The sequence below is a fragment of the Bombina bombina genome, chromosome 1, assembly GCF_027579735.1.
Source record: "Bombina bombina isolate aBomBom1 chromosome 1, aBomBom1.pri, whole genome shotgun sequence".
In the NCBI taxonomy this organism is placed as follows: domain Eukaryota; kingdom Metazoa; phylum Chordata; class Amphibia; order Anura; family Bombinatoridae; genus Bombina; species Bombina bombina.
Window position 1 is genome coordinate 1,051,249,778 of NC_069499.1, and position 26,324 is coordinate 1,051,276,101.

The 26,324-nt window shown below is 40.0% G+C and overlaps 1 protein-coding gene across 1 annotated transcript in view; it reads right to left on the reverse strand.

The window, feature by feature from the left end:
- Positions 1-2,942: 2,942 nt before the first annotated feature.
- GDAP1L1 (ganglioside induced differentiation associated protein 1 like 1) overlaps positions 2,943-26,324 on the reverse strand; it is a 143,437-nt gene continuing 120,055 nt past the window's right edge. Inside the window, exon 6 of the mRNA XM_053693609.1 lies at positions 2,943-4,194. Within this exon, the coding sequence (XP_053549584.1) occupies positions 3,851-4,194 (344 nt within the window). The 3' untranslated portion in view covers positions 2,943-3,850. The remainder of the gene's footprint in view (positions 4,195-26,324) is intronic.

The window sequence follows — 26,324 nt, forward strand, 5'->3', positions numbered from 1 at the left end:
TCGTAATCTAGGCGTATGTTTCTAGCTGTGAATCTCATATCATTATGCTACATGGGGAAGTTCACAGCATGTGTATTAGAACAGAATCATTATTGCATTTTCATTTTTGTAGAGATCAATTTTAGTGCCATCCATATTTCAGTGTTGACAACAAATTCTCTCACTCATGAAAGTGGTATATATAGATATCTCTGGAAAAAATAGACTTAATATTAGTAAGTGCTTATGGGGCTGTATTCAAGAAACAAATATCTTCAGGTGTTTACTCCAGGTGTAATGATGATTTATTGTAAAGTAAAACTAGTCCAACTAGTACTCAATTACTTTTATTCTTTGAATTATTTTGAAAATAAAATGTGTCAGGTAGAGGATGATTTTCTAAGCAGCAGCATCACCAAAAAAACACGAGTTTTTTAGCGTCCTCAGCTGTGCGAATAACAGAGTGAATGCAAGCGAGTTCTTTACAGGAGCTAAATATTAAAGGTTACATCTTTTAGTTTCAATATTCTGTCAGAAAATCCACTTTTTTTATCAAGACTTTAGTGTGTTTTACTGATGAGTGTTTTCTTTTCATTTTTCCAACCCTTTTATTACAAAAGCAAGCTATTACTTTCAAATAGTGTTAGAAGAGTTTTCCTAAGATGTTGTAGCTTCTACAGGATGGTGTAGATGGAGCCTTGTCTATTCAGGTTTTTTTAATGGTCATCTTACTGTTCTGAGTCTTTATACTATTGGAAAGAATGTGTCCTCCTATTAAAGTCCTGTTCCTTCTTTGAATCTATATGTATTTATTTCAGGCTTGGTTACTTTATCCTTTAAAGATTGCATATGCTGTCTTCAAACTTTTGACTTTTAAGACACTTTTTTGGTAGGTTTACCTATAGCCAGATATGTTTCAGAAGTGGGTTCTCTACTTTCCTGCCCTCTTTATCTGATTTTCCATTAATAAAAAGTTATGTTTAGAGCTTTTCAGTATTTATTCCAAGGTGGTTAATTATAAGAATATTGTTTATATGATAAATGAACCTTCAATCTGTCTGAATTCTCAGAAATGACAGATGCATATGCTTAACGTAGTCAGAACATTTGTGATTTAATCTGGCCCCAAACTGAGTTAGAAAGTGTCTTCAATTTCTCTTGCTAGCTGGATTCATTCGTTGGTCCTCTTGCAGGCTGAGAACGTAAATCCCCAGAAGGTAAAGACATATTTTCAATAGATATTTCTTCTTCCCTTAGTTCCACAGATTTGCCAGGCAGACATTTGGCCATTTATATGTATGCTAAATTGTAACAATTTAATGTGATTGCATCTTTACAAGTAGCTTTTTGGAAATTTTGCGTGGACTATTCACATATGTTTATTTTGTTCCACCCTATACTTCATATGGGTAGTTTGGATTTTCACTTATACTTGTCATATGATAGTAAGACACCATTAGAGTAAGGCACAAAACAAAATGTATAATTAATTACCACTTACAGTAATTATTTATAAAATATCCAATAACTTTTTGTTTTGTATTACTTGAGGGTTTTTTGTAACTTCTAGAGATTAAATCAATTTGTCAAAATACCCATTGTTTTACTTTCCAAATAGGTAATTTTGACAACATATTAAACCCTACAAGGACCAGTTCAGTGTTTGTTATTTCTAAAATCAGACCCACAGCCTGGGGTATGGGTGATAAATAAACTCAACCAAAACTCTAGGTGAAAACACTGTCATTAACTACACTTCCAGCAGCAGAAAGTATAAGTAATAGCTGGTACCTGAATCTTGAGATAAAACAGGAAGGAAAGAGGTCACTAACTGTATGCCAAATAGTAATGGGGTTTATGTAGATACATAACAGTATACCCCAACAGTACCTAATGTGATATCATCACCATATTAAAGGTACATGAAACCCATATTTTTTATATTTTTTATACATTTTTAAACAACTTTCCAATTACTCGTGTTATCAATTTTGCTTCTCTTTGTATCTTTTATTTAAGACGCAGCAAAGCATTCCTGTGAACTACCTCAACACACTTGTAATCCAATGAACATGGGTATACAAGTTCAGTCACCAATCAGCCGCTAGCTCCAAGCTCCTGAGCCTATCTAGATATGCTTTTCAACAAAGGACACAATGAGAATGCAGCAAATTAGATAATAGAAGTAAATTTGAAAGTTGTTTAAAATTGTATTCTCTGTCTGAATAATTAAAGAACAATTTTGGTTTTCATGTCCCTTTAAGGCTGAGAAAATTGAGCTAAGTTTTTTTTTCTTTTTTTTTCTTGCTACTGATATATTTTCCTTAACAATTTGTTACTTGCTTTGTTATTGTATTGTCACGACCTTTACTTTAATTCATATATATATATTTCATTAAAAAAACTCTGATTGCAAAAACAAAATGACAAGATTAAGTATTTGAAATAAAATTATTTTTGATTGTGCAAGAAAAGAATCCTTCTTAGCTACCCCAAAAGGATGGATTCCCTTAAACAATCAAAATGAAGAAAACCATATATGCATAAATGAATTGCGCTAAATGCAAAAAAGACTAGATACTGTCTTAGGGTTTCTTATTTATTTATTTAATTTATGGAGCATTTTTTTACACATATTTATATCCCATATGGATTTTTTTAAGCACTGCGTTCACTAGTGTTTGTCTTTTTTGCTTTTAGCTCCACTCATTTATGCATTTTTTTATTAAGTATTTAAAAAAAAAACATTTGGTTTATGAGCAGAGGTTTTATAATACGGTGCTTAATTTTTATATATATAATATGAACATATAAAACAATTACTTTAATACCTTTTTAATACCACTTGGGGTTGGATAAAGTCTTACTGTAGGTGCAGTAAACTTGCAGGTTGTGTATTAGGATACCTCTATTTTGTAAAAACAACTTTTTGATTGAATTAGACTACACAAAAACACTTGGGGAAAAGTGAAAAAGGAAAAATGATCTAATTTTTCCCACCAGAATTTTATTGAATGTCTGCAATACTTTCTTGGTTAGTATTTAATTTGCTCTTTCTGACATACAAAAGGCACAAGAAAGTGTTGAACCCTGTGAATATTTATGAACATGTGCACAGACATATATGCCAAACAACTTCATATGATGAAGGATTATAAATCCCAGTGTCCTTTTCTTTGTCACAGTTATAAATACTTCACAAAGTGAAATACATGAGTGAAAATGAACTTTCAGGCAACGAATGAACACAATCTTTGAGAAAACTGGGAGCTGTTTTGAAGGCATCAAAAAGGTAAAAACAAGTCTTGTACATTCTAAAAACAGCTCAATTAAAAAATACTCAATTTAATGTAAATAATAAAAAATGCATTATGCAATAATAACAGTTAAATAAATGCAATAATAACCATTGTAATCCGTCTGGTTCTAGAATTATGTGTAAGGAAATAAGGAATTCATCTGTGCTCTTACTTTATAATCTTTAGAGAATCCATGGCAGAAAATGAAGAGTGCTTAAAAAGATAATGGCTTATATTTGGTAAGTTCTAATTACACAATTAGTCCACTTTACTAATTACATTAATAAGGAATTAAAAATGAGGGGCCTATTTTAACACAGTGTGTTTGTTGCATTTATATTTCTTAGCAACAATTTAAACATTACAATTATTCAGCTTTTCATCTACAAAAAACCTTTCCAAATTGAAGAATTTTGTTGCAGTATCATTTCTAACATATCTAATATGGAATGTTTACATTAGCATTAAGGATATTAGTATTATGTAATCTTTGTTTAGATTTAATGTACTGTAACTAGGCTTGATAATACCACATAGCACAGAGACACCAGACTAACACCAATTGGCCATCATTAGATATATTTTTTCTTTAAGTACCAGTAGGCAAAATATCCCATTCCTCCCAATGATCCCATGAGAAATGATGCCCCAAAGAAAGATGGTGGCTTTCGTTTCACAAGACGAAATGCATTGGGTAAAACAGCTGATAGAAGTGTGGTGTGGATGTCGCCCAAAACTTTTCTGAATGCATATCGCTTTTGTATTCTCTCAAAAAATGACTGTAAGTTTGGTCTGCTTCCATCTTCCAAGTATTTTTTTGATAGTCCTAAGAACTTGAGTCGATGTAATGTAGCTCCTAGAAGAATGTCAGCTAAGGTGAAGACGTGTCCACAGAGCCATAGTTCACATTTTTGACCTGTCAAAACAAAGCATTTACTTAAAGGGACAGTATACACCAATTTTCATATAACTGCATGTAATAGACACTACTATAAAGAAGAATATGCACAGAAAATGATATAAAAATCCAATATAAAACATTTTTTAAACATAGTTAGAAGCTCCCAATTTAGCACTGTGATAAGGTTAGGCTGGGACACGCACTGAAAGGGGCTGAGAAAGCAGGAGGAGTAGACCTATTACACAAACAGGAGCAAGCAGGAGTCTGTAGACATCAGTATACATCTGAAACTTTGGTGCTTGGTCTAAAATCAACACAATGTTATAAGAAATAGACATGTGCATTTCGCTTCGTTCCAAATCGAAATTTGGACGAATTTGCCAAATTCGGAGATTCAAATCGATTCGAATTTCCGAGTTACCCTAGCAACGAAACTTAACTAATCCGAATGCATTTGTAACGAATAAATCCTGAATTAGTTTGGATTTATTCGTTACATTCGAATGGCCATGGACTAATCACAATTCAGTATAAAAATTAAATTTAGTGAGATTTAGTAAGATAGAACAGTGAAATAATTCCGTTTGGGTAACTTGGAACCATCTGAATCAACGTAACACATACCAAACTTCTGAATTTACAAATCGAATCTGAAATAAATACGTCCAAATTTATTCGAATCCGAATGAATCCGAAACAAATACATTCAAATGTACCCGAATTCTAATCGATCCGAAACGAAATTCGGAAAAAATCAGAATCGGTCAGAAACTAAACAAATTTTTCTGCTGTGCACATGTCTAATAAGCAAAACTATAAATTTTTACAAAAACACCCCCAGATGGGCTACATAAATGGATAATCTACAAAACATTTACGCAAAGAAAAATCTAGTGTACAGTGTCCCTTAAATATTTTCTAGATTATTTTAAGTAAAACAGATGGATTAATGGAAATGATTATAAAAAACAAACTTTTGATACATAGGAAGGAAACCATGAGAATATTTACCATAAAGGTGTAAGAAGCCAATATAACTAACTTTAGATACTTAATAAACACAGCAAATGGCATGAATGTAAAAGCATCATTCCACTGGACAAAACCAAATGGCTTGTAAATGTAACCCTATAATATCCCACATACCATGCACTTTGTAATACTAACAATAGCACTTAGGAATTATGGGGATCGGCCACAATACAATAGAAAAGCTTATAAAATTATATTTCTACAAAAAAAACCCATAGATGTTAATGGTGAATTTTGTAGAAAAAGTATAAAACCCCTGAGTTGCCTGGGTGACACGCTAATAGGGAAGCATTACAAAAATTATCAACACAGCACACAGAAATCCTGTCACTCACCAGCAGGCACACAGTAATGTTTAAAAGCAAAAATGGGAGAGTCAGTTGCATTTGGGGCCAAAGAATAAAGCCCAGAACCACGTCAAGGTTTTTTATTTACTCAGGGGAGATTACAAAAGCCTGTGTCACCCTGGAAGGTTCCCAGTTAGTTTGTTTGAAAGTATGCATTGTGTGGGTGCTGGTTAGGGTCCCAGGAAGGGAGAGACCTTGATGTGGTCCTGGGATTGATCCTTTGGCGCCAGATGCAACGGACTCTACCATTTTTGCTTTTAAACATTACTGTGTGTCTGCTGGTGAGTTTCAGGTGTTCTGTGTGTTGTGTTAATAATTTTTTATATGCTTTCCTATGGGCCTGTCACCCAGGCAGCTCATGGGTTTACTGCTTGGGTTGCTGGGAACTGTGCAGCTGTCTCTCAATGTTCAGGGCTGTGGAGTTTACAGGGGCTTAGGGTGTTTACCTGGTCCAGCCTGAGAGTGCGGTCTATTCCTGTGTTTTGTATTTACTCAGGGGAGATTACAAAACCCTGTGTTACCCTGGAAGGTTCCCAGTTGGTTTGTTTGAAAGTATGCATTGTGTGGGTGCTGGTTAGGGTTCCAGGAAGGGCAACATTTTGACGTGGTCCTGGGCTTGATCCTTTGGAGCCAAATGAATCATTTTTGCTTTTAAACATTACTGTGTGCCTGCTGGTGAGTGCCAGTTTTCTGTGAGTTGTATGTATATATATATATACTATATATATATATATATATATATATATATATATATATATATATATATATATATATATATATATATATATATATATATATATATATATAGTATCACCACACAAAAGTGAGTACACCCCTCACATTTTTATAAATATTTTATTATATCTTTTCATGTGACAATACTGAAGAAATAACACTTTGTCACAATGTAAAGTAGTGAGTGTACAACCTGTATAACAGTGTAAATTTGCTGTCCCCTCAAAATAATTCAACACACAGCCATTAATGTCTAAACCGTTGGCAACAAAAGTGAGTACACCCCTAAGTGGAAATGTCCAAATTGGGCCCAAGGTGTCAATATTTTGTGTGGCCACCATTATTTTCCAGCACTGCCTTAACCCTCTTGGGCATGGAGTTCACCAGAGCTTCACAGGTTGCCACTGGAGCCCTCTTCCTCTCCTCCATGACAACATCACAGAGCTGGTGGAGGTTAGAGACCTTGCGCTCCCCCACCTTCCATTTGAGGATGCCCCACAGATGCTTAAAAGGGTTTAGGTCTGGAGACATGCTTTGCCAATCCATCATTTTTACCCTCAGCTTCTTTAGCAAGGCAGTGGTCGTCTTGGAGGTGTGTTTGGGGTTGTTATCATGTTGGATTACTGCCCTGCAGCCCAGTCTCTGAAGGGAGGGTAACATGCTCTGCTTCAGTATGTCACAGTACATGTTGGCATTCATGGTTCCCTCAATAAACTGCAGCTCGGCAGTGCGCGCAGCACTCATGCAGGCCCAGACCATCACACTCAAACCACCATGCTTGACTGTAGGCAAGACACACTTGTCTTTGTACTCTTCACCTGGTTGCCGCCACATACGCTTAACACCATCTGAACCAACAAAGTTTATCTTGGTCTCATCGGACCACAGTAATCCATGTCCTTAGTCGATTCCAGTAATCTATGTTCTTAGTTTGCTTGTCTTAAGCAAACTGTTTGAGGGCTTTCTTGTGCATCATCTTTAGAAAAGGCTTCCTTCTGGGATGACAGCCATGCAGACCAATTTGATGCAGTGTGCGGCGTATGTTCTGAGCACTGACAGGCTGACCCTCCACCCCTTCAACCTCTGAAGCAATGCTGGCAGCACTCATACGTATATTTCCCAAAGACAACCTCTGGATATGACGCTGAGCATGTGCATTCAACTTCTTTGGTCGACCATGGCGAGGCCTGTTCTGAGTGGAACCTGTCCTGTGAAACCGCTATATGGCCTTGCCCACCGTGCTGCAGCTCAGTTTCAGGATCATGGCAATCTTCTTATAGCCTAGGCCATCTTTATGTAGAGCAACAATTCTTTTTTTTCAGATCCTTAGAGAGTTCTTTGCCATGAGGTGCCATGTTGAACTTTCAGTGACCAGTGTGAGAGAGTGTGAGAGTGATAACACCAAATTTAACACACCTGCTCCCCATTCACACCCAAGACCTTGTAACACTAATGAGTCACATGACACTGGGGAGGGAAAATGGCTAATTGGGCCCAATTTGGACATTTCCAGTTAGGGGTGCACTCACTTTTGTTGCCAATGGTTTAGACATTAATGGCTGTGTGTTGAGTTATTTTGAGGGGCCAGCAAATTTACACTGTTATACAGGCTGTACACTAACTACTTTACATTGTAGCAAAGTGTCATTTCTTCAGTGTTGTCACTTGAAAAGATATAAAAATGTGATGGGTGTACTCACTTTTGTGGGATACGGTATATACAGGATATATATATATATATATATATATATATATATTTAGAAATACAAAGAGCATTTTCTCATATATAAAGAACATGTAAAATATGTACATATAAAACACATAAAAAATTATTAATATTTATCATTTAATTATTAATGTTTAATAAAAAAATTTTTTTCATGTTTTCAGCTATTTGAGTGGAAATGGCAAAGTGTATAGTGTGTGTATATATATATAAATAAATGTATATAATGTATATATATGTATACATGTGTATATATACATAAATACAAATGCATAAACATAAATATATATATATACACACAAGCACAGCACAGAGTCAGCGCACTCTCCTTAACATTTTACGTAAGGTTTTCAGTCGAGCTAACCTGATAAGCACAAATTTAGATTGCACTCGGCGGGAAGAGTTTACTTTCAACTTGTAATATTGCGCAAACTAATGTTAGCACGCCACTTGTAATCTAGCCCTCTATATACAATATGTAACATGCTAGAAATTATTAAATAGGTTCAATCCTCAAGAAGGTGGGATCAATATAATTTTGTTCTTAAGATATTTTGGTTGGGTACACAAATCCATAGGCCTAGATTTGGAGTTCGGCGGTAAAAGGGCTGTTAACGCTCCGCGGGCTTTTTTCTGGCCGCACCATAAAATTAACTCTGGTATCGAGAGTTCAAACAAATGCTGCGTTAGGCTCCAAAAAAGGAGCGTAGAGCATTTTTACCGCAAATGCAACTCTCGATACCAGAGTTGCTTACGGACGCGGCCGGCCTCAAAAACGTGCTCGTGCACGATATCCCCATAGGAAACAATGGGGCTGTTTGAGCTGAAAAAAAAACTAACACCTGCAAAAAAGCAGCGTTCAGCTCCTAACGCAGCCCCATTGTTTCCTATGGGGAAACACTTCCTACGTCTGCACCTAACACCCTAACATGAACCCCGAGTCTAAACACCCCTAGCCTTACACTTATTAACCCCTAATCTGCCGCCCCCGCTATCGCTGACCCCTGCATATTTTTTTAAACCCCTAATCTGCCGCTCCGTAAACCGCCGCAACCTACGTTATCCCTATGTACCCCTAATCTGCTGCCCCTAACACCGCCGACCCCTATATTATATTTATTAACACCTAACCTGCCCCCCACAACGTCGCCGACACCTGCCTACACTTATTAACCCCTAATCTGCCGAGCGGACCTGAGCACAACTATAATAAAGTTATTAACCCCTAATCCGCCTCACTAACCCTATCATAAATAGTATTAACCCCTAATCTGCCCTCCCTAACATCGCCGACACCTAACTTCAATTATTAACCCCTAATCTTCCGATCGGAGCTCACCGCTATTCTAATAAATGGATTAACCCCTAAAGCTAAGTCTAACCCTAACACTAACACCCCCCTAAGTTAAATATAATATTTATCTAACGAAATAAATTAACTCTTATTAAATAACTTATTCCTATTTAAAGCTAAATACTTACCTGTAAAATAAATCCTAATATAGCTACAATATAAATTATAATTATATTATAGCTATTTTAGGATTAATATTTATTTTACAGGCAACTTTGTAATTATTTTAACCAGGTACAATAGCTATTAAATAGTTAAGAACTATTTAATAGTTACCTAGTTAAAATAATAACAAATTTACCTGTAAAATAAATCCTAACCTAAGTTATAATTAAACCTAACACTACCCTATCAATAAAATAATTAAATTAACTACCTACAATTACCTACAATTAACCTAACACTACACTATCAATAAATTAATTAAACACAATTCCTACAAATAAATACAATTAAATAAACTAGCTAAAGTACAAAAAATAAAAAAGAACTAAGTTACAGAAAATAAAAAAATATTTACAAACATAAGAAAAATATTACAACAATTTTAAACTAATTACACCTACTCTAAGCCCCCTAATAAAATAACAAAGCCCCCCAAAATAAAAAATTCCCTACCCTATTCTAAATTAAAAAAGTTACAAGCTCTTTTACCTTACCAGCCCTGAACAGGGCCCTTTGCGGGGCATGCCCCAAGAATTTCAGCTCTTTTGCCTGTAAAAAAAAACATACAATACCCCCCCCCCCAACATTACAACCCACCACCCACATACCCCTAATCTAACCCAAACCCCCCTTAAATAAACCTAACACTAAGCCCCTGAAGATCATCCTACCTTGTCTTCACCATCCAGGTATCACCGATCCGTCCTGGCTCCAAGATCTTCATCCAACCCAAGCGGGGGTTGGCGATCCATAATCCGGTGCTGAAGAGGTCCAGAAGAGGCTCCAAAGTCTTCCTCCTATCCGGCAAGAAGAGGACATCCGGACCGGCAAACATCTTCTCCAAGCGGCATCTTCGATCTTCTTCCATCCGGAGCGAAGCGGCAGGATCCTGAAGACCTCCAGCGCGGAACATCCATCCGGACCGACGACTGAACGACGAATGACTGTTCCTTTAAGGGACGTCATCCAAGATGGCGTCCCTCGAATTCCGATTGGCTGATAGGATTCTATCAGCCAATCGGAATTAAGGTAGGAATTTTCTGATTGGCTGATGGAATCAGCCAATCAGAATCAAGTTCAATCCGATTGGCTGATCCAATCAGCCAATCAGATTGAGCTCGCATTCTATTGGCTGTTCCGATCAGCCAATAGAATGCGAGCTCAATCTGATTGGCTGATTGGATCGGCCAATCGGATTGAACTAGATTCTGATTGGCTGATTCCATCAGCCAATCAGAAAATTCCTACCTTAATTCCGATTGGCTGATAGAATCCTATCAGCCAATCGGAATTCGAGGGACGCCATCTTGGATGACGTCCCTTAAAGGAACAGTCATTCGTCGTTCAGTCGTCGGTCCGGATGGATGTTCCGCGCTGGAGGTCTTCAGGATCCTGCCGCTTCGCTCCGGATGGAAGAAGATCGAAGATGCCGCTTGGAGAAGATGTTTGCCGGTCCGGATGTCCTCTTCTTGCCGGATAGGAGGAAGACTTTGGAGCCTCTTCTGGACCGGATTATGGATCGCCAACCCCCGCTTGGGTTGGATGAAGATCTTGGAGCCAGGACGGATCGGTGATACCTGGATGGTGAAGACAAGGTAGGAAGATCTTCAGGGGCTTAGTGTTAGGTTTATTTAAGGGGGGTTTGGGTTAGATTAGGGGTATGTGGGTGGTGGGTTGTAATGTTGGGGGGGGGGTATTGTATGTTTTTTTTTACAGGCAAAAGAGCTGAAATTCTTGGGGCATGCCCCGCAAAGGGCCCTGTTCAGGGCTGGTAAGGTAAAAGAGCTTGTAACTTTTTTAATTTAGAATAGGGTAGGGAATTTTTTATTTTGGGGGGCTTTGTTATTTTATTAGGGGGCTTAGAGTAGGTATAATTAGTTTAAAATTGTTGTAATATTTTTCTTATGTTTGTAAATATTTTTTTATTTTCTGTAACTTAGTTCTTTTTTATTTTTTGTACTTTAGCTAGTTTATTTAATTGTATTTATTTGTAGGAATTGTGTTTAATTAATTTATTGATAGTGTAGTGTTAGGTTAATTGTAGGTAATTGTAGGTAGTTTATTTAATTATTTTATTGATAGGGTAGTGTTAGGTTTAATTATAACTTAGGTTAGGATTTATTTTACAGGTAAATTTGTTATTATTTTAACTATGTAACTATTAAATAGTTCTTAACTATTTAATAGCTATTTTACCTGGTTAAAATAATAACAAAGTTGCCTGTAAAATAAATATTAATCCTAAAATAGCTATAATATAATTATAATTTATATTGTAGCTATATTAGGGTTTATTTTACAGGTAAGTATTTAGCTTTAAATAGGAATCATTTATTTAATAAGAGTTAATTTATTTCGTTAGATAAAAATTATATTTAACTTAGGGGGGTGTTAGTGTTAGGGTTAGACTTAGCTTTAGGGGTTAATACATTTATTAGAATAGCGGTGAGCTCCGGTCGGCAGATTAGGGGTTAATAATTGAAGTTAGGTGTCGGCGATGTTAGGGAGGGCAGATTAGGGGTTAATACTATTTATGATAGGGTTAGTGAGGCGGATTAGGGGTTAATACATTTATTATAGTAGCGCTCAGGTCCGCTCGGCAGATTAGGGGTTAATAAGTGTAGGCAGGTGTCGGCGACGTTGAGGGGGGCAGATTAGGGGTTAATAAATATAATATAGGGGTCGGCGATGTTAGGGCAGCAGATTAGGGGTACATAGGGATAACGTAGGTGGCGGCGATTTGCGGTCGGAAGATTAGGGGTTAATTATTTTAAGTAGCTGGCGGCGACGTTGTGGGGGGCAAGTTAGGGGTTAATAAATGTAATACAGGGGTCGGCGGGGTTAGGGGCAGCAGATTAGGGGTACATAAGTATAACGTAGGTGGCGGTCGGCAGATTAGGGGTTAAAAATTTTAATCGAGTGGCGGCGGTGTGGGGGGACCTTGGTTTAGGGGTACATAGGTAGTTTATGGGTGTTAGTGTACTTTAGGGTACAGTAGTTAAGAGCTTTATAAACCGGCATTAGCCAGAAAGCTCTTAACTCCTGCTATTTTCCTGCGGCTGGAGTTTTGTCGTTAGAGCTCTAACGCTCACTTCAGAAACGACTCTAAATACCAGCGTTAGAAAGATCCCATTGAAAAGATAGGCTACGCAAATGGCGTAGGGGGATCTGCGGTATGGAAAAGTCGCGGCTGAAAAGTGAGCGTTAGACCCTTTAATCACTGACTCCAAATACCAGCGGGCGGCCAAAACCAGCGTTAGGAGCCTCTAACGCTGGTTTTGACGGCTACCGCCGAACTCCAAATCTAGGCCATAGGGTTTTAATTTCGAATAGTATAATATTGTATAATATTAAATGAACCGAAAAATTAAAAAATGCTCTTATAGCATTTTTAAATTTTTCGGTTAATTTAATATTATACTATATTATACAAAATGATATCCCTTAGTCATTCATCACAATAGGTAAGACCAAGGAATATAGCTGTGATGTGCGGCAAAAGGTTGTGGGGCTTCAAAAAATGGGAAGAGCCAAAGTAAAATAGCAAAAGCATTGAAAATGCCCATTTCCATCATCAGGGCAATAATTAAGAAGTTCCAGTCAACTGGAAATATTATGAATCAACCTGGAAGAGGACGTGTGTATATATTGTCTCAAAGCACTGTGAAGGGATGGTTCGAGTGGCCAAAATATCTCCAAGGATCACAGTTGGAGAATTGCAGAAGTAAGTTGGATCTTGGGATCAGAAAGTCTCCAAAACTACAATCCGATGTCACCTACATCACCATAAATTGTTTGGAAGGGTTTCAAGAAAAAAGCCTTTAATTTCATCCAAAAACAAACTCAAGCATCTTCATTTAGCCAGACACTACTGGAACTTCAAATAGGATCGAGTTCTATGGTCAGATGAAACCAAAATAGAGCTTTTTTGGGATAAACACCAGATGTGAGTTTGGTGCACACAGAGAAGTAGCCATATGGAAAAGTACCTCATGGCTCTTTTTTGGGGCTGTTTTTCTGCCAGAGGATCTGGACATTTTGATAGGATACATGACATCATGGACTCTATCAAATATCAACAGATATTAAATAAACCCCTGGCTGCCTCTGCCAGAAAGCTTAAAAATGGCCATGTGTCAGGGTTTTCTCCCTGTTGTGTTTGCCATGTGCTGCTGGCAGCCATTTTACTCACCTCTCTTCCTGACTATGGTGCATTCATATCCTGCACTTCCTTTTATGGCCAGACTGGTGTGCATCATCCATGTGAGACAGGATGCAGTCTCAGAATTGTGATGTCATCACTTATTATTTAAAGGGCCTCTGTTCAGTATGCTTTGCCTTGCGTTGTCTCAGACCTGTTTGTGAGAGTTCCTGTGTATTACCTGGCTGCCTGATGTCCTTCCTGGTTCCTGATCCCTGGCTTGTTCCTGACTCTGCTGTTTTCCTTGTTCCTGATTCCGGCTCGTCTGACTATTCGTTTTGGCTCCTGACTCGGCTCGTCTGACTACCTGCTCTGGTTTTGACTCCTGGTTTGTTGTTTGTGGACTTTTTATTATTTTTTTCTATTAATAAAGGTGTGATTATTTTTGCACTTCTCATCTCAGTCTGATTCCTGGCACCCTGACATTACGCAAAGGCCATGAATCCTGATGGTGCTAATAATCCACCTTTACCTGCCATCATTTCCAGGATGGATGAACAGGATCACCGCTTGGATCAATTTGCACTAGCCCTGCAAACTCTGCTGACTCGCACTGCACATTTGGACCAAAGTGTCCCGCAAGTTATGGCTGCTCCTGTTTCCGCTGCTGCACCTAGTCCTACCAGGAGCATGTCCGGTTCTGCACCTCTACCTCAGCGATATGGAGGCGATCCTATTCAGTGCAGAGGGTTTTTGAACCAGGTGGGCATTTACTTTGAGATGTTACCTCAGGCGTTTCCCTCTGACAGAGCTAAGGTGGGATTTCTCATCTCGTTACTCTCTGACACAGCTCTTGCCTGGGCTAATCCCTTGTGGGAGACTAATAAACCTGTGATTTCAAATTACCCTGAATTTGTGGCCTCCTTTCAAAGGGTATTTGATGTTCCGGCTCGCTCCTCCTCTGCTGCTAAACGACTCATGTCCATTCAGCAAGGTACAAGATTTGTTGCTCAGTATGCTATTGAGTTCCGTACGCTTGTCGCAGAGGTAGGTTGGAACAATGAAGCCCTTGTTGCCGCCTTCTTTCATGGGCTCTCTGATGCGATTAAAGACAAAGTTGCTGCCAGAGATTTACCAGAGGATCTTGAGACATTGGTGTCTTTTTTGATCCTAATTGACATCAGACTCAGAGAGAGGCCCTCTTTCAAGGAGCGCTTGCGGAATCCTCCTGTTCTGTTGTCTCCTACATGTTCGTTCCCACCCATGCCTCCCTCTCCTCCCATACCTCCTGGTCCCGAGTAGCCAGGTACTGCTGAGCCGATGCAGCTGGGATTCATGTGTCTCTCCTTGGCGGAGAGGGCCTTTAGGAGGAGGGAGGGGCTCTGCCTCTATTGTGGTTTACAGGGCCACCTTTTGAAGTCTTGTCCTACATGGCCGGGAAACGCTCACACCTAAGGTCCTGTCGGGGGCAGACCTTGGGTGGTTTATCCTCGTCCCCGGAACCGCTTAAGGAGAAACCGTTGGTCACAGTTGTCCTTTCCTGGGTGGACTCCTCCATAGTCACTCAGGCTCTTGTTGACTCCGGTGCTGCAGGCTATTTCATTGACAGTGCTTTTGTATCTAAGCACTCCATTCCTGTTTTGCCTCGGACCGTTCCGCTTGCTATTGAGGCCATTGATGGCAGGCCCCTTCAGCCCGCACTCGTTACTCACGAAACTGCTCCGTTGTCCATGGCTGTTGGGGCTCTCCATTTTGAAACCCTCCAGTTCCAGGTGATAAACTCTCCGCATTTTCTGGTTGTTCTGGGTTATCCCTGGCTTCAGAAGCACAATCCCAGTCTCGACTGGCGCAGGTCCGAAATTTTGTCGTGGTCCCCGCAATGTATTTCCACTTGTCTTCAGAAACCAGTTAAAGTCTTGTGCACTTCTTCGGTATCTCAATTGCCAGAGGAGTACCGAGAGTTCCTAGACGTGTTTGACAAGGTGCGTGCCAGGACATTGCCTCCTCACCGGTCTTACGATTGTGCCATAGACCTGCAACCCGGAGCCATTCCTCCTTGGGGCCGGGTGTACCCTCTTTCTGTTGCAGAGAATTGTGCTATGGAGGAGTATGTTGCCGATGCTCTGTCACGGGGGATCATCCGCAAATCCTGCTCTCCTGCAGGGACTGACTTCTTCTTTGTGAAGAAAAAGGGTGGCGAGTTAAGACCATGTATCGATTATAGGGGTCTTAATCGTCTTACCATTAAGAATGCTTACCCTATTCCGCTTATTTTGGAACTCTTTGACCGCCTCAAGGGAGCTACGGTCTTTACTAAACTTGATTTGAGAGGAGCGTACAATCTTGTTAGGATAAAGGAGGGCCACAAATGGAAAACAGCATTTAACACCAGAAGCAGGCATTATGAGTATCTTGTAATGCCCTTTGGCCTATGTAATGCTCCTGCTGTTTTTCAGGAATATATTAATGATTTCCTACGATATATGTTGCAACAGTCTGTTGTGGTGTACTTAGACGACATCCTCATACACTCACCCACACTTGAGGCTCATAGTTCTGATGTTACACGGGTTCTTCAGAGACTACGCGAGAACGGCCTGTTTTGTAAACTCGAGAAATGTGAGTTCCATCAGACTCAAGTAACCTTACTAGGTTATGTTATCTCAGTTGCAGGGTTCTCCATGGATCCTGACAAGTTATCTGCAGTTCTGCAGTGGCTTCACCCAGTTGGTCTTCGGTCTATTCAACGTTTTTTGGGGTTTGCCAATTACTATAGAAAGTTTATTAAAAACTTTTCTTCCTTGGTCAAACCTATCACAGATATGACCCGTAAAGAGAATGATCCACTCCATTGGTCACCTACTGCCATTAAGGCCATTGATAGTCTTAAGAATGCCTTTGCTGCTGCTCCAGTTCTGGCTCATCCTAACCCTGTGCTGCCTTTCATTCTTGAGGTCGATGCGTCTGAGACTGGAGTAGGTGCACTCTTGTCTCAATGTCCTACGCCTGACGGTTCCTTGCATCCGTGTGGTTTCTTCTCTAAGAAATTGTCTCCAGCGGAGTGCAATTATGAAATTGGCGACAGGGATTTACTGGCCATAATTTTGGCACTTAAGGAATGGAGGCATCTTCTCGAGGGTACTAGCATGCCAGTGCTCATTCTTACTGACCACAAGAATTTAACTTATCTATCTGAAGCAAAACCTTTGTCACCCGACAGGCCAGATGGGCGCTATTTTTGTCTCGGTTTAATTATGTGGTCTCCTACCTGCCTGGTAGTAGAATGTTAGGGCTGATGCCCTCTCTCGACAATTTTCGCCTCTGTCCAAGGAGGAGTCTGTACCTACTCCTGTTATACCTCCTGACCATATTTTGGCTACCATACGTACTAATTTGTCTTCTCCCTTGGGGGAGGAGATCCTGGCTGCACAAACCAATGCACCTCCTGATAAACCTAGTGGTAAGTGTTTTGTTCCTGAGAATCTTCGAACTAAACTTTTGCACACTTACCACTATTTTAAAGCCGTAGGTCACCCAGGCAAGAACCAAATGATTTGGTCTGTCACTCGACAATTCTGGTGGCCAGGTCTTTGTTCTGATGTTACTGCATATGTTGCCTCCTGCTCAGTTTGTGCACAGAATAAGACTCCTCGACGTCTTCCTGTGGGTCTTCTTCAACCTATTGCTAATGGTGAGCGTCCTTGGACACATCTTTCCATGGACTTCATTGTCGAGCTCCCTGTTTCCAATGGCAATACTGTTATCCTTATGGTGGTTGTCCGTTTTTCTAAAATGTCACATTGCATTTCCTTGATAAAGCTACCTACCGTTTAGGAGCTTGCTTCAATTTTTGCCCGGGAGGTCTTACGTTTACATGGGTTACCCAAGGAGATAGTGTCGGACCGGGGTAGCCAGTATGTCTCCAGATTTTGGCATTTCTTTTGTGCTCAAATGGGGATCCAGCTTTCCTTCTCCTCAGCATATCACCCTCAATCCAATGGGGCTGCCGAATGGTCTAATCAAGCTCTGGAACAGTTCCTCCGTTGCCATGTCTCAGATCACCACAATAATTGGTCTGAACTGTTACCTTGGGCAGAGTTTGCTCATAATAGTGCTATTAACGTTTCCTCCAAGTTATCTCCGTTCATGGCGAATTATGGGTTTCAACCATCCTTGTTGCCCGATTCATTCATATCTCAGGGTATTCTGGCTTTGGAGGAACATTTCCAGCAACTCCGTTCCACGTGGGTACAGATTCAGGATTGCCTTCATTATTCTAAGCAGCACCAAAAGTTCCAGGCTGATCGTAGGCGTCTGCCAGCACCTTCCTACCAGGTTGGTGAGAGAGTTTGGCTGTCCTTCCGCAACTTGAACCTTCGTGTGTCTTCCAATAAATTGGCTCCCCATTATGTTGGTCCTTTTCGAATACTCCGACGGGTTAATCCTGTGACCTACGCTATTGACCTTCCTCCTGCTATGCGCATCTCCAATGTTTTCATGTCTCCCTCTTGAAACCATTGGTTTGTAATCGGTCTACCACTGTGTTGCCTCGTCCCCGTCCTATCTTTGTTGACAACCATGAGGAGTATGAGGTCAGCAGCATTATTGACTCTCGTATGTCCAGGGGCCGGGTACAGTATTTGGTTCACTGGAGGGGCTACGGTCTGGAGGAGCATTCTTGGGTTCCCTCCTCTGATGTTCATGCTCCCGCTCTCCTCCGTGCCTTCCAAGCCCATTTCCCCAATAAGCCTTTTGTCCTCCCACGGGGGAGGGGTCGTTGAGGGGAGGGTACTGTCAGGGTTTTTTCCCTGTTGTGTTTGCCATGTGCTGCTGGCAGCCATTTTACTCACCTCTCTTCCTGACTATGGTGCATTGTAGGGGATGCTGCTCATATCCTGCACTTCCTTTTATGGCCAGACTGGTGTGCATCATTCATGTGAGACAGGATGCAGTCTCAGAATTGTGATGTCATCACTTATTATTTAAAGGGCCTCTGTTCAGTATGCTTTGCCTTTGCGTTGTCTCAGAACTGTTTGTGAGAGTTCCTGTGTATTACCTGGCTGCCTTATGTCCTTCCTGGTTCCTGATCCCTGGCTTGTTCCTGACTCTGCTGTTTTCCTTGTTCCTGATTCCGGCTTGTCTGACTATTCGCTTTGGCTCCTGACTCGGCTCGTCTGACTACCAGCTCTGGTTTTGACTCTTGGTTTGTTATTTGACTTGTGGACATTTTATTATTTTTTGCTATTAATAAAGGTGTGATTATTTTTGCCCTTCTCGTCTCAGTCTGATTCCTGGCACCCTGACAGCATGGTTGGCTCTTCCAGCAGGACAATGATCCAAAACATACATCAAAATTAACACAAAAATGGTTTACTGACTACAAAATCAAGGTCCTGTCATGGCCATCCCAGTCCCCTGACTTGAAACCCCATAGAAAACCTGTGGAGTCAACTGAAGAGAAGAGTGAGCCAGTGTTGACCTCGAAATTTGATGGATCTGGAGAGATTCTGTATGGAGGAATAGTCTCAGATCCCTTGCCATGTATTCTTCAACCTCATAAGCCATTATAGGAGAAAAGCTGTTATCTTGTAAAATGGAGGTAGCACAAAGTATTAAATAAAAGGGTGCCAATAATTGTGCCACGCATATATTTAACATTTTATTTTTATAAGACTTTGTTGTGCTTGCAATCGTTTGATATCCATGAGAGCAGAGTATTTTTGTTTATTTTTTGACACTTTTTCACAGTCTTCTTTGCTCATGTTTACGAAGGGTGCCAATATAAGTGAAGGACACTGTGTATATATATTTAGCGTTGTTATATCTTGCTCTCACGCACAACACATAACTTTCAACTTGAAATAAAAGTGATGTTTAGAAAGGTTGCGCTAACCATTGAAAGTATAGGGCGTGTTAAAGGGATACTACCCTGTCTATTGTATTGTTTAATTTCTTGTGACACTAATTTAACTGTTACGTTACTTATATTGTTCATATTTGCTACACATTAGGCTTATTTGTAACTGCATGCTGGTTTTCTAGCTACTTGGTACACTTTACATCTCTCACCTGGTTGAATATATGCGACAATCTATAAAACAGCTAGAACACTGATACACAGAAGGAAGCAGAGAAACAAGATACTCTAGTGAGGCCAGCTACCTGACTCAAATAAACTACACATCAGGACATCACCTTTGACACACACTTCACCCTTGCACTACGTTAGGTACCACAGTGAGTGGATAGACTCAGGAAGGATGCAACCACACCCACTCAAACTGATTTTAATTAATGCTAAGGGGCTTAATAGCCCAGAAAAGAGGTCTAAAGCATTTAATCAACTATACAAGGAAGCAGGGGACATTTTGTATGTGCAGGAGACACACTTTAAAAAGGGTAGAGAGCCCAAATTCATAAACCACAGGTATTAAACTTTCTACCTAGCATCAGGCAACTCAAAGAAGGGTGGAGTAAGAATCTTCTTTAAAAATTTGATTCCTTTTAAACCAACTTTCATAATGAAAGATCCCAATGGCTCTTACATAATGGTCACAGGTGTACTGTTCAATTTATATATAACACTAGTAAACATACAGGGAGTGCAGAATTATTAGGCAAGTTGTATTTTTGAGGATTAATTTTATTATTGAACAACAACCATGTTCTCAATGAACCCAAAAAACTCATTAATATCAAAGCTGAATAATTTTGGAAGTAGTTTTTAGTTTGTTTTTAGTTATAGCTATTTTAGGGGGATATCTGTGTGTGCAGGTGACTATTACTGTGCATAATTATTAGGCAACTTAACAAAAAACAAATATATACCCATTTCAATTATTTATTTTTACCAGTGAAACCAATATAACATCTCAACATTCACAAATATACATTTCTGACATTCAAAAACAAAACAAAAACAAATCAGTGACCAATATAGCCACCTTTCTTTGCAAGGACACTCAAAAGCCTGCCATCCATGGATTCTGTCAGTGTTTTGATCTGTTCACCATCAACATTGCGTGCAGCAGCAACCACAGCCTCCCAGACACTGTTCAGAGAGGTGTACTGTTTTCCCTCCTTGTAAATCTCACATTTGATGATGGACCACAGGTTCTCAATGGGGTTCAGTTCAGGTGAACAAGGAGGCCATGTCATTAGATTTTCTTCTTTTATACCCTTTCTTGCCAGCCACGCTGTGGAGTACTTGGACGCGTGTGATGGAGCATTGTCCTGCATGAAAATCATGTTTTTCTTGAAGGATGCAGACTTCTTCCTGTACCACTGCTTGAAGAAGGTGTCTTCCAGAAACTGGCAGTAGGACTGGGAGTTGAGCTTGACTCCAGGCCCCACAAGCTCATCTTTGATGATACCAGCCCAAACCAGTACTCCACCTCCACCTTGCTGGCGTCTGAATCGGACTGGAGCTCTCTGCCCTTTACCAATCCAGCCACGGGCCCATCCATCTGGCCCATCAAGACTCACTCTCATTTCATCAGTCCATAAAATCTTAGAAAAATCAGTCTTGAGATATTTCTTGGCCCAGTCTTGACGTTTCAGCTTGTGTGTCTTGTTCAGTGGTTGTCGTCTTTCAGCCTTTCTTACCTTGGCCATGTCTCTGAGTATTGCACACCTTGTGCTTTTGGGCACTCCAGTGATGTTGCAGCTCTGAAATATGGCCAAACTGGTGGCAAGTGGCATCTTGGCAGCTGCACGCTTGACTTTTCTCAGTTCATGGGCAGTTATTTTGCGCCTTGGTTTTTCCACACGCTTCTTGCGACCCTGTTGACTATTTTGAATGAAACGCTTGATTGTTCGATGATCACGCTTCAGAAGCTTTGCAATTTTAAGAGTGCTGCATCCCTCTGCAAGATATCTCACTATTTTTGACTTTTGTGAGCCTGTCAAGTCCTTCTTTTGACCCATTTTGCCAAAGGAAAGGAAGTTGCCTAATAATTATGCACACCTGATATAGGGTGTTGATGTCATTAAACCACACCCCTTCTCATTACAGAGATGCACATCACCTAATATGCTTAATTGGTAGTAGGCTTTCGAGCCTATACAGCTTGGAGTAAGACAACATGCATAAAGAGGATGATGTGGTCAAAATACTCATTTGCCTAATAATTCTGCACTCCCTGTATATCTTCCTAATTAAGGGCAACATATAGTATTCAAGCAGGTGGTGCAACTACTACTCGAACACACGAAAGGCATACTATATTTAGCAGGGGACTTAAACCTACCATAAAACCCCATATGGGACACCTCAACGGGCAAGACATGTACCCCACAAAAAGTAATTAAAGCCATAAATGGCCAGCTTCAACTACTAAAACTGCATTATGTATGAAGGTCAGTGAATCCTGGTGTGCAAGACTATACATTTTATTCATACCCTCATCACATATACACTAGGATAGACTACCTCATAGCGGACTAGCTGGGGCTTTCTTTGGCTCCAGCATACTCCCAATTACATGGGCAGACCATTCCCCAGTACAATGCACAATAGCTTGGCCAGACACACCCCTACGTCCCTTCTTATGGAGACTCAATGAGTACATTTTAGACAACCCCCTGATCAATATGGATGTAGACTTGACTCTAGGACATTATTTTGAGGAGAACACCTCAGGCACTATACCCCCCTCAACAATATGGGAAGCCCACAAATGTGTAGTGCGGGGTGAGTTCATTAAACATAAAACGAGGGAAACTAAAAACAATCGGCAATTTGTAAACTCCTCCCTATCCCAAATTAGATACTGGGAATCGAAACATAAAAAAGCCCCTTCCTCCACTGCTATATTAGCTATATTATATCACTGACCAAAATTAGGAATGACCTGAATAACCACCTCACTAAAGTATACCAATGAAAGGCCTCAATATTGCAACAAAAATGCTTTGACATGAATGACAAGATAGGGTCGTCGTTAGCCAAAGCATTAAAACGAAAACAATTAAACACGTATATACACACAAGGCGGCAGGACAAACACAGAAAGACAGCGAGAAAATAGTGGAAACATTCCGACACTATTACGAGAAACGTTATAATATCAGAAATGACAGCACACAAACTGACATAGATAGATATTTAGACAACGTACGACTACATACACTATCCCCAGAGGACACTGCATGCCTAGACATGCCAATCATGAATGAAGAGGTCAAAACAGCCATCAGAAACATGCCAAATGGCAAAAGCCCAGGGCTAGACAGACTAGGAATAAAATATTATGACTTATATGCATCATCTGTTAGCACCATTAACATCCCTCTTCAACTCGCTGTTACAAGAGAGAGGTTTTACAGTCCAAATGTTAGAGGCAAATATTACTGTCCTTCCCAAGCAGGGAAGAAGCCCAGACAAACCATTTCAGTTTTGAATTCGGATATCAAAATATATGCCAAAATTTTAGCAAACAGAATTAACAAGTTCCTACCGAAATTGATACACCCAGGCCAAGTGGGATTTGTGCCAGGAAGGGAAGCGCGAGACAACACATTGAAAGTGCTGCAGTTAGTGACACATGCCCAACAACACCACATACCCCTAGTACTGGTTTCGATGGACGCCGATAAAGCCTTCGACCGAGTACATTGGCTATTCCTAAAAGCGGACCTGACCAAAATGAAATTTAGCGAAACATTCATAGACCAAATTTTCACATTATACAGTAACCCCACTGCGCGAGTTAAGGTGAACGGCCTCCTGTCTGATAGATTCTCTATCAGAAACGGCACAAGACAAGGCTGCCCTCTCTCACCAGTTTTTTTTTCACCATAGCCATAAAGGGTCTGGTGCAGAGAATTCGGGAGGACGCACAAATCTCAGGGATATCCACCAAGTCACGGACAACATCCTACTAACACTGACCAATCTTGACACTTCACTTACCAAAACCCTGACTGCCTTTAGAGATTACAGACAGCTCTCCAACTTCCACCTTAATAAACAAAATTGGAGTTAATGACATTACATACAACTCAGGAGACTTAGACATGGCACTGCGGGGCTGCCCCCTAATATTACAACCAACTAAAATGAAATATCTGGGAATATACCTCTCCTCAGACCCTCAGGTTATATTCCAAGCAAATTATAAAACCGTAGAACATACCCTAGTTACCGATCTGTCCAGTTGAAAAAACAAGTCGATTTCCTGGGTGGGGCGGATCAACAGACCAGTGGCAGCTACAACATACCGATTGTTAATAGACTTCTATAAAACTTGGGACAAGATTACACACACCACGACATATCTTCAAAACACTCCCCGCTGACACCTGTTTACCAAAACACTACAGTACCATGGAACCATACAGAGAAGGAGACAGATCACAAGACACCCTTTAAAGACTGGACACTCACAACATTAACCACGGGGGGGGGCAAACTTATAACACACCGCAACATAATGGAAACAATGCCTGACATAAACATGAGCTGGTACTCGCATACACAACTAAATCATTACCTCGCGACACATAGATACAAACATAGGCTCACAAGGCAACCCACTCCATTCAAGAACATATGCCTACGAAACGCACCCACAGCACATGCAATATCCATAACATACAAACTTCTACTTGCAGAGGACTCATACGCTCTCCCTTCATACATAAAAGCATGGGAGAAGGAACTACAAACTGAGATAACGTATCAAGAATGGCAGATGGCTTTCCAAATCACTAAAACAGCTTCAATATCTACAAAGGTGCAAGAGTCCAGCTATAAATTCTTAACAAGGTGGTACCTCACCCCTAGCAGATTACAACGTATATATAAACAAGCCTTAAATGCTGGAGGGACTGTGGGGGAGATGGTACGCCAACTCACATCTCGTGGGACTGCCCTAAACTAGACAACTACTGGGTGGGAATATTCAACCACATAGCACACACACTAGGGAAACCACTGCAAAACAGCCCCAAAACAGTATTATATCTATCACTGCCCAAGCTTGCTAACAAAGCGAGCACAGCCTTGCTGCTGGCCATGCTGAACAGCGGTAAATTACTAATCCCAAAGCATTGGAAGTAATGGGTAGCCACTACAGTAGAAGAATGGAAAAGGCAGGTAGATACATTTATCCACTTAGAAAGATACCACAACATTCAACAAGGGTCAATAGACACACACAAACTTATGTTAGAACAGTGGACTAAAAGTAAACAACATCCAGAGTAGGACTCACATGTCAGTAACACGAATGCAGTAATCTAGTGAATGGCTAGTGTTCTATACTAGGTCGAGAGGCCCTTTCTATTTTGATATATTAATTTATTATAGGATTTAAGCAGCTCTCATTCTATTGGCTGGTTCATCATCCAATAGAATTAGAGCTGCTTAAATCTTATTGGCTAATTTGAACAGCCAATAGGATTTTAGCAGCTCTAATTCCTATTGGCTGATTCAAATCTTTCATTTTAATATAACATTAGGGGGGCGTTAGGTTTAGGGGTTACTAGTTTAAATTTGTTTATTGCAATGTGGGGGGCTTTTGGTTTAGGGGTTAATAGTTTAATTTATTATATTTTGTTGTGGGGGGCTTTTGGTTTAGGGGCTAATAGGTTTATTATAGTGGCGGCGGTGTAGGGCTTAATAACTTTAGTATAGTGGGGGCGATGTGGGCGGACGGCAGATTAGGGGTTAATATTTAAATAGTGTTTGCGATGCGGGAGGTTGGTGGTTTAGGGGTTAATAACTTTAGCATAGTGGTGACGATGTCGGGGAGCCGCGGAATAGCGGTTAATAAATGTTATTAGTGGCGGCGATGTCAGGAGCGGCAGATTAGGGGTTAATAAATTTAATATAGTGTTTGCGATGCGGGAGGGCCTCGGTTTAGGGGTTAATAGGTAGTTTATGGGTATTAGTGTACTTTTTAACACATTAGTTATGAGTTTTATGTTACAGCTTTGTAGCGTAAAACTCATAATTACTGACTTTAGATGGCGTTATGGATCTTGCCGTTTTAGAGTGTAACACTCGCTTTTTAGCATCCCAGAAAAACTCGTAATACCAGCGCTATGGGAATCCCATTAAAAAACGTAAATTTTACGAGTCCGGTACTGACGTTGCGTTACAGGCTAAAAGGCTTGTGGTACACCTATACCGATAAGACTTGTAATGGCTGCGGTGCTGTTTTAACACTGAAAATACCATATTTTCAGCATTAAAAGACAAATGCACAGACTTGTAATCTAGCTGATATTGCCTTAAAATATTGTCTGTTGTATTTATACAGGAAACAATTATATTTTGCATTCTTATTTGTCTAAAGGTTATACATGAATATTTAGTTTGAAGCATAAATAATTTTTATATATGTCAATTTCCAAATTTCTGTGCAGAATTTTGTTTTTGTTTTTCCTGAAAATGTTTCAGTTGTTTGTAAGACAAAACTCTCAATTAAAATAAAATATTAAAAAAATCTGTTTTTATCCAGTAGAATCCAACATAAAAACATAATATTTTCAACTCAATATATATAAAATGGATAAACTAAAGTTCTTAAAATGTTCACATGTGGCTTGCAATAACAAAGTGCTTCAGGCACCATTTTAGGGACACTGCACTTAAACATTCTCAATCATTGGTATGAAAGGGAAAAATGTAAACATGGG